The 17,872-nt window shown below is 41.0% G+C and overlaps 1 protein-coding gene across 1 annotated transcript in view; it reads left to right on the plus strand.

Annotated features, from left to right (window-relative positions):
• PSMB2 (proteasome 20S subunit beta 2) overlaps window positions 1–4,188 on the plus strand; it is a 28,700-nt gene extending 24,512 nt beyond the window's left edge. The window contains exon 6 of the mRNA XM_074934318.1: window positions 846–4,188. Within this exon, the coding sequence (XP_074790419.1) occupies window positions 846–953 (108 nt within the window). The 3' untranslated portion in view covers window positions 954–4,188. The remainder of the gene's footprint in view (window positions 1–845) is intronic.
• Window positions 4,189–17,872: the final 13,684 nt, after the last annotated feature.

Raw genomic sequence — 17,872 nt, forward strand, 5'->3', positions numbered from 1 at the left:
GAGGAGCTCAGGCCCCTCTAAAATGTTTGCCTGTTTGTATCTAAGTGTAATGGTAGAAAATGATTGTAATCTTCTTCTCCACTTTCACTTGAATGAAAAATCTTGTTAGAGAACTGAGATAATTCATGCTGAAATAACAGGCATGTGGGAGAGGGAGCTCATGCTGCCAACGTCTCATGCACGATTGACTGAAGTTTATATCCCAAGCAGTGTGTACTGTGGGGACCTGTTAAATACTTAGCCCTGGCACATAGTCAAGTGAATTTTTTCAACAGAGTTGTTCTCTTGTTAGGTACTAGTTTGAGACAGATTCTTTGAGATGTACATCAAGATAAATTTGGGCATGACAAGTTTATTCTCTTATCAAGTCTAACATACTACATCACTGGGTGTGCAAGCTCCTTATTCAGATCCCAACTCCTGCTTCAGATTTGTTCAAAAGGAATTTTAGGTAAATACTAAAACTCACATAAGAGCAGAATTAAAATATATTTATTTGCTTATGCAAGTTTGTAGGCTTAAAACGTTGCTGCTTGTGGCTTTTTTCTACTTGTAAAATCCATGTAATTCTTTAAGGTGACTATGCAAACCCTCCGATTTCTATTTAATTTCCAAACTGACTTCCACAGAGATCACAGTCAATTCTAGCTTTCCAGGATTTCTGAATATGAAAGGCACTTCTCAGTTTTGGTGTCCAGAGATATTGCAGAAACAAAGTGGAAGCAGGACAGAAATTGGAGGAGAGAAACTAATGCTTTTAGGACATGCAACGATGTCTCTCTCAAAGAAATGTTTTTTATTTAAGCATTGAACAAATCTTTCCCCTCTCTCTGTCTGTTAAACAGCTTCAGAAACGCTTCATCCTGAACCTGCCTTCTTTCAGCGTCCGGTTCATTGACAAAGACGGCATCCACGAAGTGGACAACATACCCTTTCCGAAAGTGTCATCCTAACCTGTGGGATCTTTCCTGGGATTTTTCTTTCAGTTCACTTTTGGGGTTTTTTTCTACTTGTTTGATGTACTACACAATTAATGTACTGTACTTGGGGACTTCAAATAAAGATTGACATTGGCTATATCAATCTTATCACTTTATTCCATTAACCCTTTTCTCCCAAAGTAAATTAAATCATCATCGCTCTGCAGATGGGTTCTGGGATTGCCAATCCTTGACTGTGCAGATAGCAACTTCCTTCCTTGCTGTTCTGCGCCCTTATCAGTGTGTCTCTGTACTTTCTCAGCTTGTTCCAGTTTTGCTGCTCCAAATGTCTTCCCTCTTAAATTCTTGATCAAATATTAATTTTCCCTTTTAGCAGTTAAGTATCCATCATCCATCCTGTCAGTATGTGGTGCAGTTCAGCAAGCAGCTGGTATAACGTTCCACTTGTCTTAAACAGCTTAAGTTGATCTATAGAATAGTTACAAGAATTTATCCAATTTTATTTTATAGTAAAGGGGTCAACTATCAGAACATCTTAATAGAGTTCTCTTGGTCTCTTAGATTTTGTTATTTAGACCAACTTGAAGTTGAGGGAAGAGGTTTTTCTGGGAAAGAGTATATGTAGGGATAGAAAATGAGTGTCCGGAGAAACTGGTACCCTTTATGGCTTAGTGGTTGGGGAAGAAATCCAGTTTCTGGAAAGTAATGTTTTGCTTGCCAGTTGGATCTTAGCCACCCTAAATTTAACAGTATAATTATTTTAGTATGAATCATGTGAATTAGGAGAGCACCACAAGTCAGCATGTCCAAAAGAATGTGTGCTAAATTGCATCCATTTTTAACACTTGTTTTGAATTGGGCTTAACTATAATATGCACAGTAGGGAACTTTTAAATGTTACTTGTGCCTCTCATGGAGCTTCTGTGAACTATTCCGCGCTAAATAAAGAGAGCCTTTTTCATTCCATGAGAACAATCACTAACCTGTCCAGGGTTAAGATGGTGCTTCCATTCTAAATTATCCATTCTATTATCTGTCATGTAACTTCCTCAAATAATTGCCATATAGTGGCTGACATTTGTTTAATCTTGGCCTAGAATTGAACATTTATAAAGGCTCAAACTTCACACAGAAATGTGAGTTACCTGAATCTGGGGCTGAAGCGGTTTTCAACCATTTCAAATGTTCTGTTCAGATGCTTGTTTTGTGCTTGGATAATTACACATTTGATTAAAATCTTCAGATGGTACATGTGACGTGCTTTTTTGCTCAGAAATAAAGGTGGACATGTGAAAAACTATTTACAGTAGATAGTATTTTCAGCACTATACCCATCATGGTCTAGTTCCCAAGTACAGATATTTGATCCTTCTGACAGATAGGAAGATGAGTGGCTTAGACTTGGCAATCTTAACTTCCAAAGCATTCTTGATCCCCTACACAAACGTCCTTTTATGAACATATTTGTATTTCCAGTATGACCCAGAGACCCTACCTGAGACTGGGGCCTCATTGTGGGTGCTCCGCATATGCTTTGGGTGAAATTCTGACTCTATTGAAGTCAATGGCGAAACACTCCCATTGACTTCAGTGGGGCTAGGATTTCACATTGGGGCGGAGATTCAAAGAGTTCAGTCTAAATAGATAACGGAGAGTACTAAATCCCCATCTTACAAAAAGAGAACTTGAGACTTGCCCAAGGTATACAGGAAGATTGTGGCAGAGCGTGGGTCCCAGTTCAGTGCCTTAACTAGGAAACAATTCTTCCTTTCTAGGCCATCCTTAGTTGTATCTAATTTTGACCTCTGTTACCATCAAGCTTTGCTAGTCTGCCTTTATTTATCATCTGTTTTTATTATAGTTGTGGCAACAGTGGCTTTTATTTTTAAACCTTTCTGAAACAATCTTGGGCTGAACTTATCTCAGATTTTTAAAAAACTTTTCAGACTTTGTACATTGTAAAGAAACAAGATTTCAACCAAATTATTTTCTCTTGGCAGGTCACATTTAACGTGATAGGAGGATCCTTAACTTGGAATGTCCTGACTTTTTGGTGGTTGAAATCTCACCCTTACTGTGTTGCATTAATGTCTTTTTTAGCTTTTCGTAAGCAGCATCTCTAATTTATTTTACCACCAATCTTGAATGTTTTTGCATGTTTCCTGTTTGTTTTACAAGAGCTCATTACAGATTGGCTGAGCTGGTATGATGTTTTCTTCGCTGCATACCAAATAGAAAAAGTGTTTAACTATCCCCTGATAGGAGGCTCACTATTTTAACAGACACCAACATATGGGTATGGTGGTTGTGCCATTAAAGCCCAGTTATGTCCTAGCAAAGGATCTGCCTTGTGTTTTGTTGGGGTTTTTTTTTTTGTTTTTTATTTATTACTGGCACCCATCTGCACACAGGTGATTAATAAACATAAAACAATTATTCCATTCCAAACAGCCTTGGTGGAGTCAGGTTAGAGTGGAACATATGTTTCGCCTGAGGGCAGGGACCAAGCTTTGAATCCCCACTGACTGAGGGATACAAGGAGTTGCATCAAGAGCCCACAGAGCAGCAACCTCCAGGAATAAATACGGACTTCCATTACCCACAAAGCAATTGAACAAAGAATCTGCAGAAATTTTTAAAATACTCCTTTGACTCTGTAATACAGCATTTCGTCCTTCTTGGGGGGATCTTAGTTTTACATTTTTTTTTTTAAGGACTCGTACTTTGAAGGAGAGGAAGAGTCCTACTTTTTGCTGGATATTTTTCGTACAGTGATGTAGCATTTAACAAGTCATTGCCACCTAACTGAAGGCCAGCCCTAATATTTAATCTCCTAGAACCAAGTGATAACCAAGTCCTATTATAATAAACCTCTCATTGAACAAGCCCTGTGTTCAATGTCCCAAGGAGAATTGCACCAAGTAAATTTAAGCAGCTGATTTTACCTACACTTATTTCCAGTTTCCATCCGTATGACTCGATTTCTAAAGCAAATTGAAATTTCTTTCATTAAAATAATGTGTCCAAAGGTCTTTTTAAAGATCTGCTGGGTTGTTTTTAGATTTATATGAATGCTGCAGCTGTAAATCTCTTGATGGGCTTAGCAAATTTCGAGTTGCAAATTGGTCAGAGTAGATGGAAGGCAAAGATTTCCCACCCCAGTTGTGTGCTGAAAAGGGTAGGGGGGAGAACTTTGTCTTTTTGCATATAAATATTGTGTCAACTTTACTCCAAAGCCCATGAAACTTCATTTATAAAAAATATCCTCGATCCTAAACTTCAGAAATCCTGCTGAGAGATCTAAATCTAACAACACAGGTCTAATTTTCATCAGATATATTCTTTGAAGGAATTAAACTATTGCAGAATAAAATGGTTTCCATTAAAAACAAAAAGTTTGATATAAAGAGAAATTATAATGCTGTGACCCAGGTTAAAGTATTTCTAAGTTATTGCAACATCTACATTGAGCTGTTTGCTTTGCTTTGGCTAATAATCCTGACCATATGTTTTATTACCAAAGCCTCAGGGCCTAAAGAGTTAACAAGGCACTCTTCTCATTTTAGATTTCCTGTTTAAAGATGGTCTTTTCCTGAGGACTGTGTGCATGTAACAGATCAGTGCACCAGCTCATCTCTTTGTGGGGCTAGAGTTTGCCTTAAGATCAGTTTACAAGGGAACTGAATCTGTGCCTCGGGCCATGTCTACACTGAGTGCTTGGGATATGTATACAGATATGCTATTCCAGCAGAGCGCTTCTAGTGTGGATACAGATTATACTTCCAAAGCTGCTTTTGATCATATCGTTTATTTCACTCAAGGGGATGGGAATAAGATGTACTTGCAAAAGCGTAGCTTTGCCAGTGTAAACTGTATCCACTCTAGGAGCTGCTTCTAGCACAGTTATGCGAGTCAGAGATTACACCCTGACCCATGTAGAGGAAGTCTGTAGTGTCGACATGGCCTTAGGACCATTTTACTGCCTGGAAAATCATTGGGAGCCCTTCTTGGGTAATAGATTTGTGCATGTGGAATGGGGTATGGCAGTTGCTCAGTGCCCAGTGAACACACAACAGCTTAGGACATGCGATAAAGAAGATTCTTACCTAAGCAAAACTAGGGTAAATAATAGAGCTAGCTGTACATTATCATTGAAAATAATGTGGCTGCTCAGTCTTCTGTGCACAGCCATCAAGCTGATTACTGATGCCGAGGCGAGAGTACCACTAAAGGCATCACCAAGGCACTTCATGCAAGTTTTCTGTAGGCCTGTCCTATCCAAGTGTTTACTCCGTCTAGCTTGTTAAATACGCTGGGTTCTCAGTTCAAACACCCGTGCCTGCAGGTAGTGAGAACATGCTTTTTAGCTGCACGTTAAGAGTGGACAAGGATCCACTATCAACAGCAGCATATACAATAGAACCTCAGAGTTCCGAACAGCTCGGGAATGGAGGTTGTTTGCAACTCTGAAATGTTCAGAACTCTGAACTAAACTTTTTTTAAAGTTTTTTTTTTTAAAGTTTACAACTGAATGTTGACTTAATACAGCTTTGAAACTTCACTATGCAGAAGAAAAATGCTGCTTTTAACCATCTTAATTTAAATGAAACAAGCACAGAAACAGTTTCCTGATCTTGTCACATTTTCTTTTTTAAACTTTCCCTTTATTTTTTAGTAATTTACATTTAGCACAGCACTGTACTGTATTTGCTTTTTTTGTCTCTGCTGCTGTCTGATTGTATACTTCCAGTTCCAAATGAGGTGTGTGGTTGACCAGTCAGCTTGTAACTCTGTTAGTAACTCTGAGGTTTACTGTATACAAATCAGCTGGCCTGTGTAAGTGAATCTGGAACAATCTGATCAAAGTCCAAGAGAATTTGGGAGGTATTGTAATAAAGTGATTTTGGTGCCAGTCCTCATGAAAGGAAAAGAGTGATCCTGGTAATTACTGTCCAACTTCGATCCCTAGTAAAACACTGGAATGTATACTGAGAGATCCCAGAATGTCTGGTACACAATGGAACCATCAGCAATTAGTTTCAAAGGTGTAGAAAACAAGGGTAAAGAATGGCAATAGCATCTCTCAAAGGCACACAGCTAGGTTTGTTCAGTCACTTCAGTTTCTTGAAAACAAAATGAAGACTACTTTCGGTAAAGTGCTAACAGAAGGCAGTGCAATATGCTGCTAGGTAGGATCTGGAGCTAGGGCAGGTGTGTTCTGCCTCTTGTTTTGCCACAGACTTTGTGACTTGGGGCAAGATGCTCCAGCTCTCTGTGAGCAGTTTCCCTAGCTGCAGCATGGAGATAAAACTCCCCTTTGTAAAATGTTTTGAGATGTAGGGAGTGAAAAGTGCTACATCAGTGCAGTCGTATGATTACACATGTGATGTCTGGTGTGTGGCTGGGGAGTACATTTCAATCTAGTCGTAAAAATGAGTTTAATTTTCAAAATGTCATCCTTAATTCCCTCTTTCTAAAAGGGTTTAACCGTATACTGAGGTTCCATGTGTCCTTATCAGTCAGTGCAATCAAGAGTAACTAAGCTCAGGAAATTCACATATGAGCACCAGTCAAACTAAACTGAGGCTTTAGTCACTTCAGCAGACTTTTTTTTTTTTTTTAATGGAAAAGTGAATGATGAAATAAAGAAAATCCTATTCCGCTTTCTGCTCTGTTCTCCTGACTAGTTTGGGTTTGAACCACTGCATCCCGATGACCCTCTGTGGACTGTGTTAACAATTAAAACAGTTAGTCATCTTGAAAATGTAAAGTGACATTTTAAGGGTTTTGGTTCCGTGCTAATGTGCCATTAGGTAGTTATCCAATAAGCTTATTCATGTAGTCTAACTCAAGACAGCTGTGGAAGTAGCATAGAAAACCCTTTACTGTTTATGAAGGGTGAGGGGAAAGGAGTGTTTTAGAAGGATCTGTTTTGGAATTATGAGTAAGTACTTTTCCTTCAGTAAAGTATTATACCATTAAAGATTAGCATCAGTTTAAAAAGCACACTGTGCTAAATCTATTTCTGCATAGCGGTGGAACTAAAATACACCCTGAGTCTGAGCACTCCTAAACGTGGTGGGAGATTGGGCTAATTCTTAACTATAATGGGATGATCCAGACATACTGAACATTACAACTTGGGTCCATCTATGAGGTGGTCTGGAAGAAACTCCTCTTAGTATCTGGATGAAGGCTGTTGTAGGTTCATTTGTCTGGGTCCTGTATCTTCCTCTTCTCCTGTTTTGCAGCCCAACTAAACAACTCAGATCTGCAAAAATCTGTAGTTTTAAAGGCCTCGTTTGGCCATTGCCAAACTGTGCTGCTGTCCTAATATTCCCTCTGATCAGATGTAGTTTTGTATTATAAATCTGGCACATGAACACCATAATGGTGGGTGCATAATTAAATGGTTAGGAATAGGTTAGGGCTTGATTCTGATGAGTACCCAGCCAGTGTTAGGGATGCATAGCATTTTGCAGGATTGGACACTTTGATGAAGAAGGAAAGGCATTGGCAGCATGGGTTCCTGGAGAAAGCACAGGCACTGTCCTATTGGAATGGAAAATGAAAAGTTACAAATGGAAGTGATTCAGGTTTCCCTGTTAATTGGTTTTAAATAGAAAAATGCAGTTTTGTACTTTGAAAATTTCCTTTGCGTTATTTTTTTCAGTCACATTTCTCCCTGCCCCGGAGCACAGAACAGGCTGCCATGTGGCAGGCTTGAGTCCAATGCCAGAGGTGGCATCTCCAGACTTTTGCTAGGGGAGGCAGGGAGAGTCACTTGGGGGAAGCACTAGTTCTGCACAGGTCTTGAGGTCTCCAGCGAGTAATTGGCTGTGGGAGGGCTGGCATCTTGATGTAGTGCAGACTTTTGTGACCGCGGTGGTCTGAGAAGAAAAACAGCTCCTCTCCTACTGCATGTTTGCTGCGGGAGGTGGTGGGATATTCCCTATGAATCACTGGATTACTGCTGCAAAAAGTACAGTAATTAAATGATGTTTTGGGGGAGGATGCAGAGATGTTTCTAGAAAGGTCAGTGAAACGAGATAAAACGTTTCAGATTGCTGATTGGCAATCCTGTAGCACCCTTCCCAAAGCAGCCTCAATGGTAATAAATATTGAGCAAAGAACCTTCCTCTGTAGCTGGCACACTTTATTAAATGGAAATAAAATGTGAGATCTGATTTATGTTACGGAATTTAAGTCCTGATTCTGCTGTCCCTCTGGTGTCAAACAGGAGTAACTCGTTGCAGGCAGTAGCATTACACTGTTGTAAAACAAGTGCAAGGAAGATCGCAATCAGGACCCTTACAGTGTGCATTTTGCTATTCTGATTGACAAATAGAGCAGAGACCTTCAAACAGAAGTAAAATCAGCAGTCCATGATTAACATACAAGTTGAATATCAGTTGTAACTATGTAATGGTCTCATTTATATAAGATATCCGGATATTATTTCTATAACAAGTTAAATTTAAAAAAAAATCCTGCCCTATCGTTTGTCATCTGCCATCTCTTATTAGGGTTTTAACAGGGATATGGACAGTATGATATCACAGCAGCATTAAGCACTGGTGGGCTTGACTGATGCTTTGGTCTCCGGTTGCTAAAGGTGTTTCACTTGAAATTTAACGTATGCCACTTCCATTCTGTCAGAGCTTTTGACTTTGGCTTCACTAGCTCAGCCTGCAGGAAGAACCTGTGTGCAAGCAAGCCTGTTGCGTTCCACGGGGGGCGGTGGTATCAGACACGTGCCCCACCTAGCCTATACACTTGCACTTGCCACTCCATCTATAGAAGAGCTTGTACAGATGATCTGTGGTTCTCAGGAATTCAGTCTGACATCCAAGGCCCTGTCTGTAATAATCTATTGCCAAATAATAGTTGGGAATTAATGTTTTTTCTCGTGAGTAATTCTCAAGTAATTCTCTTGATTTTTTGCAAACATTAAGTTGGCCCGTGAGGTGGGTAAGAATTATCCCCATTTTACAACGAGTTTCTCAGCCTCAGTTTCCCTAAGTGACTCAACAAAGGGAGTCATTTTCAGAGCTGGGATCAGGAGTCCCTGGCTACCAGGCCTGTACTTAGACCACTGGACCGAAACGGCAATCTCATTACACAGATGTAACCGGCTCAAAACAAAGCCCCTAACCCAAGCCTCTAAAAGCAGGAACAGTCAGTAGAATTATCTTAAGTACAATGTCACAATTCGAACAGATCTCCTGTATTCCAACCAGAAGAGATCGAGGATCCATGCCCCGCCCTGTTACAGAGCTACTGGAAGGGAACCTCTGAATAGTATCAGGCTATTATATAGAAGTAATGGCCAGACAGCAGTGAAGAATGGCCTTAATCCTAAAATATCTCAGACGATGCCAAACCTACAGATTTTGTGTGTAATAGAGTTGGGGATGGGGGGGGTTTACATTCGACTGCCACAATTTAAGTACAAAGAGGCGTGAGGAAAGGAAGACACCTCTAGAACTTGGTCACTTCTGGAACTGAACCTTTGATGTAGCCCTGCCTACACGGCAAATTCAACCATATCGGGGAACCTGATTGCAACTTGGTTACAAATGCTGGTGGATCCACATAAGCAGAACCTTATGGAGTCCCATTGCAGGAGCAGGACCATAGCTACAGTTTTGTGCTGTAAACTGGACCTTAGCTCTGTTTCATAACCAAATTAAAGCCTTCATTTGACCAAGTAGAGAACTCCTGTGTGAATGTGTAATAGTGCTTTCGTTACAGTGTGTATGGTAACACCCATTGTTTCATGTTCTCTGTGTATATAAAATCCCCCTACTGTATTTTCCACTGCATGCATCCGATGAAGTGAGCTGTAGCTCACGAAAGCTTATGCTCAAATAAATTTGTTAGTCTCTAAGATGCCATAAGTACTTTTCTTTTTGTCTTGTGGATGTAAAACAAGCGGATGGAGTTTTTGGTGCTACGGAAAGTGTGGAACATGGTGATTTATGTTATTCCAGGTAAGGCTGCTCGTACAACTGTACACAGTGTATCTGGAAGCATCTCAGAAATGAGAGCATCAAGGTTTGAGACGAAGACAGAAAGGAGAAGAGTTTGTTTTTTGAGGATATACTCCACATTGCAAACAAAGGGACAAGGCCATGGGGGAACGCTGACATCGCTCTATGGATCTGTCTAGGATAGAGATTCTAGAGTTGGGCTTAGCCCTGTGGCCTGGGTCAGTTGCTGCAATAATCACTCCCTTGCAATGGATTTCAGGGAGAGGGTTGCAGGGCCTATGTGCTGAACAGGAGGTAAGTGAGCAGCAGCGTATGGCAAGAAACCCCAGGAACTGTTGAAGAATTAGTGACCTAATTGGAAAATTCAAAATTAATATACAAACGGCAGCAAAGCAATAAAAAGAGAGCCAACCTTAACGATCTCAGAGAAGGCTGGGTGGCATTGGCAGGCGTCAAATGTAACCACTCTGGTAAAGATGACTGGTAAAAGGATTTCTGAATCAAGAATTCCATCATGATGTGTCTCATGTACTCAGTGGCAGCTTCTGCACCAGCTAGCTCAGCCACAGTGAAAAATTACCAAGCCAAGTCGGTGATGCTTAGAGGTAGGACCCTACCAAATTCATGGCTGTGAAAAACGTGTCACTGACCGTAAAATCTGGTCTCTGGTGTGCTCTTACCCTGTACGATACAGACTTCACGGGGGAGACCAGCGTTCCTCAAATTGGGGGTCCTGACCCAAAAGGGAGTTGCAGGGGGGTCACAGGGTTATTTTAGGGGGGTTGCGGTATTGCCATCCTTCTGCGCTGCCTTAAGAGCTAGGTTGGGCGGGTGCGCAGTGCTGAAGGCAGTGTCCTGCCAGCAGCAGCACAGAAGTAAGGGTAGCAGTACTCCGACCCTCCTACAATCAGCTTGTGGACACAGCCCCAACCCTCCCCCCCCCCCCGCCCCACCACTCTTTTTTGGGTCAGGATGCGACAATTACAACACCGTGAAATTTCAGATTTAAAGAGCTGAAATCATGATATTTATTATTTTAAAATCCTAGGACTGTGAAATTGACCAAAATGGACCGTGAATTTGGTGGGGTCCTAATTATAGGTGGAGCTGGTAACCTTAATGCTAGGCAGTGCTATCCCCTTCTTTTCGTTCTAAGACCCTGTTTTCAGTTGCTTGCAACTTTGCTGGGCTTTAAGGGTTTGGGATGAAATTTTCCATCCTGGGTATCTGCCTCAGGCTAAATTTTGGGGGAAGGAGGATGGGAGATGGGGGGAAACTTTCAGCTAAAATGGTTCAGCTCTTTCTGAGAACCTGGTTAGGAAAAACAGTGTCTTGCTAATATTAACAAATGTTTTGCAGCTGCTTCATTAAGAAGATCTAGCACCTCTATGAAGGTCCTTTCCAGAAGAAATCATTATAACAAAGTTTTTGTCAAAAAAAGGATTGGACGTTTATGTGTGTAATGAGACTATCCCCAGTTAGCTTACATAGCGTTTTTAAGAAACCAGATTTGGAAGGGCTATAAGCTCTCCTGCTTTGGGGCATAAATGAACCTCTAACTCATGGATGTTAGGAAGAAACTTCCCATATGGCAAATAATTCCACACTTGTCAACAGTGGGGTTTCTTGCACCATTTTCTGAAGCTTCTGGTAGTGAGCACAGTCAAAGTTAGGATACAGGACAAGTTGGACCAGGAGTCTGATCCATTTATTTGTTCCTCATAAAGAATTAATAAAGTTCAAAATCTATTTTCTTAAATTTTGCTTTACAATTCATCCTTTTTAAATATATATATATATATATATGATTTGGCCCTTTAAAAATCCAGTTACAATTGTTTTCTTTGTAAATCACATGTGTTTTACACTCTCCATGCAAGAAAAACATAAAGAAGTTTATCCAAACCATCTCACTTAGAGTTTTGGTCTGAGTGCATCTGATACTTACATTTTTCTATTAGTATTTACCTTTGTATTTGTTGTCCACACTTCATTGGAACACCAAGAAAGCTGGCTGTGAGAACGCTGCCAGGGGTCAGCTTGGCTTCAGCTCTGAAATGTTTATGTAAGCTGGTGAAAGACTTGAGTTTAACCTCTGCTTGTGTATTTAGGAACTATAAAGCTGTATGGTTTTCTTTTTTGGTTTCTAAAAACTTCAGAGAGCGAAACCAAAAGGCCCTTTATGTTCAAAAGTTGTGAAAAAGATGGCTTTGTTCTATCCCAGAGCAATACTCGCTTATTAAACAAGGTGCATGGTGTTAACAGGGGGAAAATTGGACAAAACGGAACTGCACTATTTTCCTTGCTGGTCCGAAGCTCAAATGCTTCTGTAGCTCAGCAGATTCAAAGAGGGTGTGATTGGTGACTTCTCTTAAACAAGAATGGACATCTCCATGCCCGCGTAGGAAACATTTTCTTTTTTTTTTTTTTTCTCATCCCCAATGCATTATAGAAGATCTACCAGGAGTAATATACATGGGATTCCTGCTGTGGGGGTAGCAGATGGATTGTGATTTCTGTGACATTTTCCCCTTTCCATGCCTCCTCTCCCCCCACCCCACCCTACCTGCCTGCAGGGGAAGCTGGCTACTCATTCTGTGATTTGGAACTTACCCACCCTGCTCTCATAAGAGGGTTCGAGCTACAAACATAATGGGGCTAGTCACACTGTCCAGAGGCTGCCCTGGAGTCAGGGAGGGTACTGTAAATCTCAGGTGGGCTTCTGGCTTAAGAAACTCTGGCAGCACTGGTCAGAGAGAGTTTACTGAGCTAGATGGATGGCTGGTCTGATCTAGTCTGGCAATTCCTATGTCCTGCTAAAGGCAACCTATGATAGAAGAGTTCGCAAGAAGCAGTGAGGTCTGTGTTTATTATGGGGGTGTTTTTTGGGGAGGTGTGGAAGGGGAATGAAATGGCAACCTGGATGGAGCGGTAGGCTTGAATTAAAACATTCCCTTCTGCTGCTGGAAACTCCAGCACAGCAGCAGCCCTGGGAGAACCAAAACAATGATACTGAGGAGAAATGGGAAATAAAAGTGCCCATTCTGTGTTCATTGTCCAAAATGCAAAAAAAGCCAAGAAAATTAAATGAGATGTGTAACTATCCCTTCCCCTTGAATCAGCTATAGCAGTATTTCTCATATTTAAGGCCTAGCATAGTACACCAGCAGCTCAGAAGGACTGAGTGTATCACCTTCATAATTTGAGCCAGTGTCAATACAATAGATTCTTATTTTGATATTATTCTTAAGCCAACCCATTTATCGCCTGCTTGAAGCCTGTTTCACTAGTGATCCGTGCATCACAGTTTGAGAATCTCTGATCTACAGTGTTATTTGTCACCACAGCAGGGTTTTGAGTTTTACACTGACAGTGAAGGTGAAAATCAGCCTAAATTAAAATATTTCCTGTGGCTAAATAATATCTGTTAGCAAGTATTTTATTGGAACACAAAGGTTCCAAGTTCAGTTATACAGGGCTATAACTCATTCTCCTGAAACAGCCTCTGCTGTCAGCCAACTCATCAGACTCGTCATTTGCCCATGTACAGATTATCAGAATTAGATGGTTTAAAAGCATAAATATTTCTTTGATGATTAGGGATCAGCAATGAATTGAAACATTCTATCTTAACAGGAACTAGTGCTTCCAGCTGTAATATGTGGATAATTATCCTTCCTTTGTGTTGTCTATTTAGACTACAAGTTTTCAGGGGAGGACTATCTCTTATTGTGTACTTGTACAGCACCTAACACAATGGGGCCCCAATCTCAGCTGAGACCTCTAGGTACTACTGGAATATGAATAAATAATCACTAAAAAATAAGTTGCTCTGCAGAGAAATTGACCATATTGACAGCTTAGCTGAAAATATTCCATATGCAAAGAGGAAATGCTCCTTTTGTGTGGTTTATGTATCTATATTAGATATTTTCTGCATGCTCAGATGTAAACACAGCCAAATAAATAAAAAGAGAGAAGTCATCTGAGGATGATATAATCTGCCCAGGAAATACAGCAATGACTTCTGTTTGCAATTCCACTTAGCTTTCAGAATTAATAAGGCCTCCAAGATTTCTAGTGGCAGCTCTTCCTGTTAAGCAGCCTGGCACCTTCCACCATGCGAAAACAAGAAAGTACAGCCAGAAATGTCCTACGCACCTCAAAAAAGTGTTTGTGGAATACTTCACATAAAACTTCTATTTAAAGGGGATAGCAGGGTGTGGCTTACGCCATGGCTAGTCTGCTCCCGCACCACCACCACTAAGCATTTTGAAGGGCTGATATGGCCATTATAGACATTTTCTTATTCAACGTACAGAATCTGCCCCCTGTGCCTCTAGCTCAGACTGGCCTAGTAGTCGTACTGCTAGCCCTGGAAACATTCACGTGACTACTTGAGAGTGAGCTGGATCCTGGTCCTTCTTGTCCATCATCAAGTTGCGAGCTGAGTTCTGGCTGCAGAATTTTCTTTGCCTTGGAGGATGGAGATAGATGGGACAACAGGATTTTTCAGAGCCCAGATTCAGTCTCCAGCACCAGCTAATAGAGAAAGCATCCTCAAACAAACCAAGACTATTTTATCTGGATGCCCCCAAGAGAGAGTTAAGTACTGGAAGCCATCAGTTTTCGCCTGACAGTCTTCTCTGAGTGTAATCTCCTACAAAAGCCATTTAAAAATATTAATGAATCTTGTGGAAACTTTTGCTTCCTGACCCTTTGGAGATCCATGCATGATTTTTGCATTTTGGTCAAGAAAACATGGAGATACGGTGGGCCATTTTCTCCCCTGGTGTAAATCAGCATAGCTGTATTGACATTTATCAGTGTTGCTTGAGACACTTGGCACAAAGCAACCCATAAAGAAACTAAAGCTGACTACTTCTCAACATGATGAAAGTCCGCTGCAACTTTTTAGAAATGCTTCTTCCTGAGTTAGGCTGAAATTCACCCCTATGCAGAGAACCAGCAGAAGGCATAAGGCGTCACTGAACCTTAATGATGTCCATAACATGGGACTTAGGTGAGGAATTTGGCCATTGGCAGGCCGTTAGCAGTGGGGGTGATTCACCCTTTAAGGCATAAATTTGAGAAGGGGACGTTTTAAATTAAGTGGAGGTGCTGCAATAGAATTGGCTGAAGTCTAATCTAATATGCATGGAATAATGAGCAGGAGCACACATAGCAGCTGGAATTTTGGACATGGGAAAAAATTGGGAGAGAAGCCATTCTATTAGTTTGCAGAATATGGGTCACTAGACCACTGAGTCATGACAAGAAAACTTTGCCTCTTGAAGATTCCCAAGTCAGTTTCAGACTGTGCAGTAGACGGTATGCTAACAAAATAGGACTAGATACCCAAGAAAATCCCATCTACACAGATCCATCCTATGAGGTTCTAGTAAGAGGGACACGAGATCAAAACACATCTTGGCACACTTCAGTGTTTGATTTGAAGCAATACTTCGATCTCATCTGACCTCAGCCCTACCATCAAAAGGGAGTGGATAGTTATCTGCATTCAAACCGGCCTTTTTATATGTCTGCTATTCCCTATGCTGCTAAACTGAATGTCATTTTTAAGGGAACACTTCTATATTCCAGGATATGTCTTCAAACTCCTGCTTGCAAGGAAAGATCAAACAGAAACATATCCTGGAGGCATCAGAATAAATATGCTTAGGCTCAGTTTACGGTAAGGAGCTATCAGCTTCATTGAACACCTCCACTCTGGTTGGATGTCTGTGTACCACTAAGTGGCTCACTGGCTCTTTCAGTGCCAGAGGCTGTCGGTTCAAATGTGGGGGATGCCCTAATAGTGAGGGATAAAGTCTAAGGGTTGGTTTAAAGATATTATTCTCAGTTACAGCACCAAGAGTCCCTGGTGGCCCAAGTGATAATGTTTGTGTTATGTAGGAAGTCAAACTAGATGATCATAATGGTCCGTCCTGGCCTTAAAATCTATTAAATCTAACTAAACTCCCGCAAAGAGTTCTGATCCTGTGTAGTAAAGGATGAATTCTTCAAGTTTGGTTCTCTGAAAATCTGGGTCAGGAACAAATAAAATTGGGGTGGGACTCTGTCTAGGACATTATGCTGTCTAGGCCACTTCCTCCAATTACTTTTCCCCTGAGCATATTGGTTATATTTGATTATTTTGTTACCACTGGAAGGAGATTTTGGTCCTGCAATTTCACTACATGGATTCCCTTCCCCTCCCCCTCATCTGATTCAAATCCCGTTAAAGTCAACAGAAACACTCCCATTGATTATTGACTGTCTGACTCCTTTATGCTCTATCTGTTACACTGGAACTTTAAAGACTCTGTCATAAATGAAAGGACACACCAGGCACAAGTCAGCAACTTGCAAAAGTCTATTTATTGTGTTGGTGTACAGAGGGAGATTACCATCCTGTCATTTTTAAGGTATCCTATTAAGATGAATTATTCGTTCTATTCAAAGCCATGCAGAATAGCAGCACATAACTACAGCCTCTTCTTTATGTTAATGATAAAATACAGAGTTGCAGTTCAGTGTTAACCATAGTTAACCCGTGAGATATCTCAGTATTAGGGAACTTAGAGTCTTAGTCTACAGGTCACTTTCGCGTTTCATGTCAGGGACTGTCTTGTGGTTTCCCTAGATTTGTTGTTTGTACAAAATTAATTCAAACAACATTTTAGATTGAAATTCCAAAGTGTCCCATAACGGGTAGAAATCATGAGACAATCTGTTTTGAAATACACTTTGCCAACAGTAATGTCACATATTTCCCCATGATGATATATGTAGTCAGTGTGGGAATTTATACAAGGGGAGGTCCTGGATTGTGGAAGGGACCCTCATGGCTTCTGAGGATGGGAAGGTGGAGAAAATAACTGGGGGTCCCTACAGGACAGGGGTCCTGGCAGGTGAATTCTAGCACTAATGAGATACTGAATAAAAAGCACCCTCCTGGCAAACACTTATCTTTTGGATTGCTCTGATTTGCTGCACTTGCCTGGGAAAGACATGCAGATGGTGTGAAGCAGAAAGAGAGAAGCCAACAATAAGCACCTAACTGTCACATGTTTTGGGGTGAACACCTTGATTTTGTTTAAGGTTTAATAGCATAAGGGAGAGGCATGTGACTAATCTTTCTCTGTTCTGTGGAGATCAATGAGTTAAAACAGTATTTTCTGTATATCTAGATATTTATATGGCCCCATCACCAAGTATTTATGGGTTTATCTTCACCCCCAAAGAGGCTGAGAGGTATTATTACACCCAGTTTCCTGATGTGTCACTAAAGCACAGCAATATTAGAAATCAGATTTTTCAGAGGCGTTGAGCGCCTGCCTCTCCCATTGATTTCTGCTGCAGTTGTGGGACTCAGGCCTGACTTTTCACAAGTGGTTACTGATTTTAGGTGCCTCCATTTCTGGGTGCCCAACTTGAGGCCATCTTAGGGGCCGTATTTGAAGACTGTGCCTACACCTGCCTTATATAACCTAGGCTCTTTCTAGGTGTCAAGCTGGGCACCCAAAGTCACTAGTCCCTTTTGAAAATGTAGGTCTGGGTGCTTCTGAAAACCAGACTTTATGTGATTTATGCAAAAGCAGCCAGGAAGTCTGGGGCAGAGTCCACAACCTCCCACCCACTTTACAAAGAAGCAGTTCCCACCCGAGACATTAGGGAGCTAGGCTTTGGCTCATGAAACTTTCAAGGGACTAAGCAGCAGCCCAAAGGGGAAAACAGTAGAGGAGGTAGTTTTTCTCCCTGACAAATTGAATAATTACTGTACATTATAACCTGATGTTCATGCTGTCTAATGTCTCTCTCTGTTGCATTTCAAGAACACTCACCAGAATTAGTTGGTATATGCAGAGTGGCCTATTCACGCAAGCAACACCTGTATGACTATGACTATGAAATGACTTCTCACTCCCCCTATAC

The sequence above is a fragment of the Natator depressus genome, chromosome 19, assembly GCF_965152275.1.
Source record: "Natator depressus isolate rNatDep1 chromosome 19, rNatDep2.hap1, whole genome shotgun sequence".
Taxonomy (NCBI): domain Eukaryota; kingdom Metazoa; phylum Chordata; order Testudines; family Cheloniidae; genus Natator; species Natator depressus.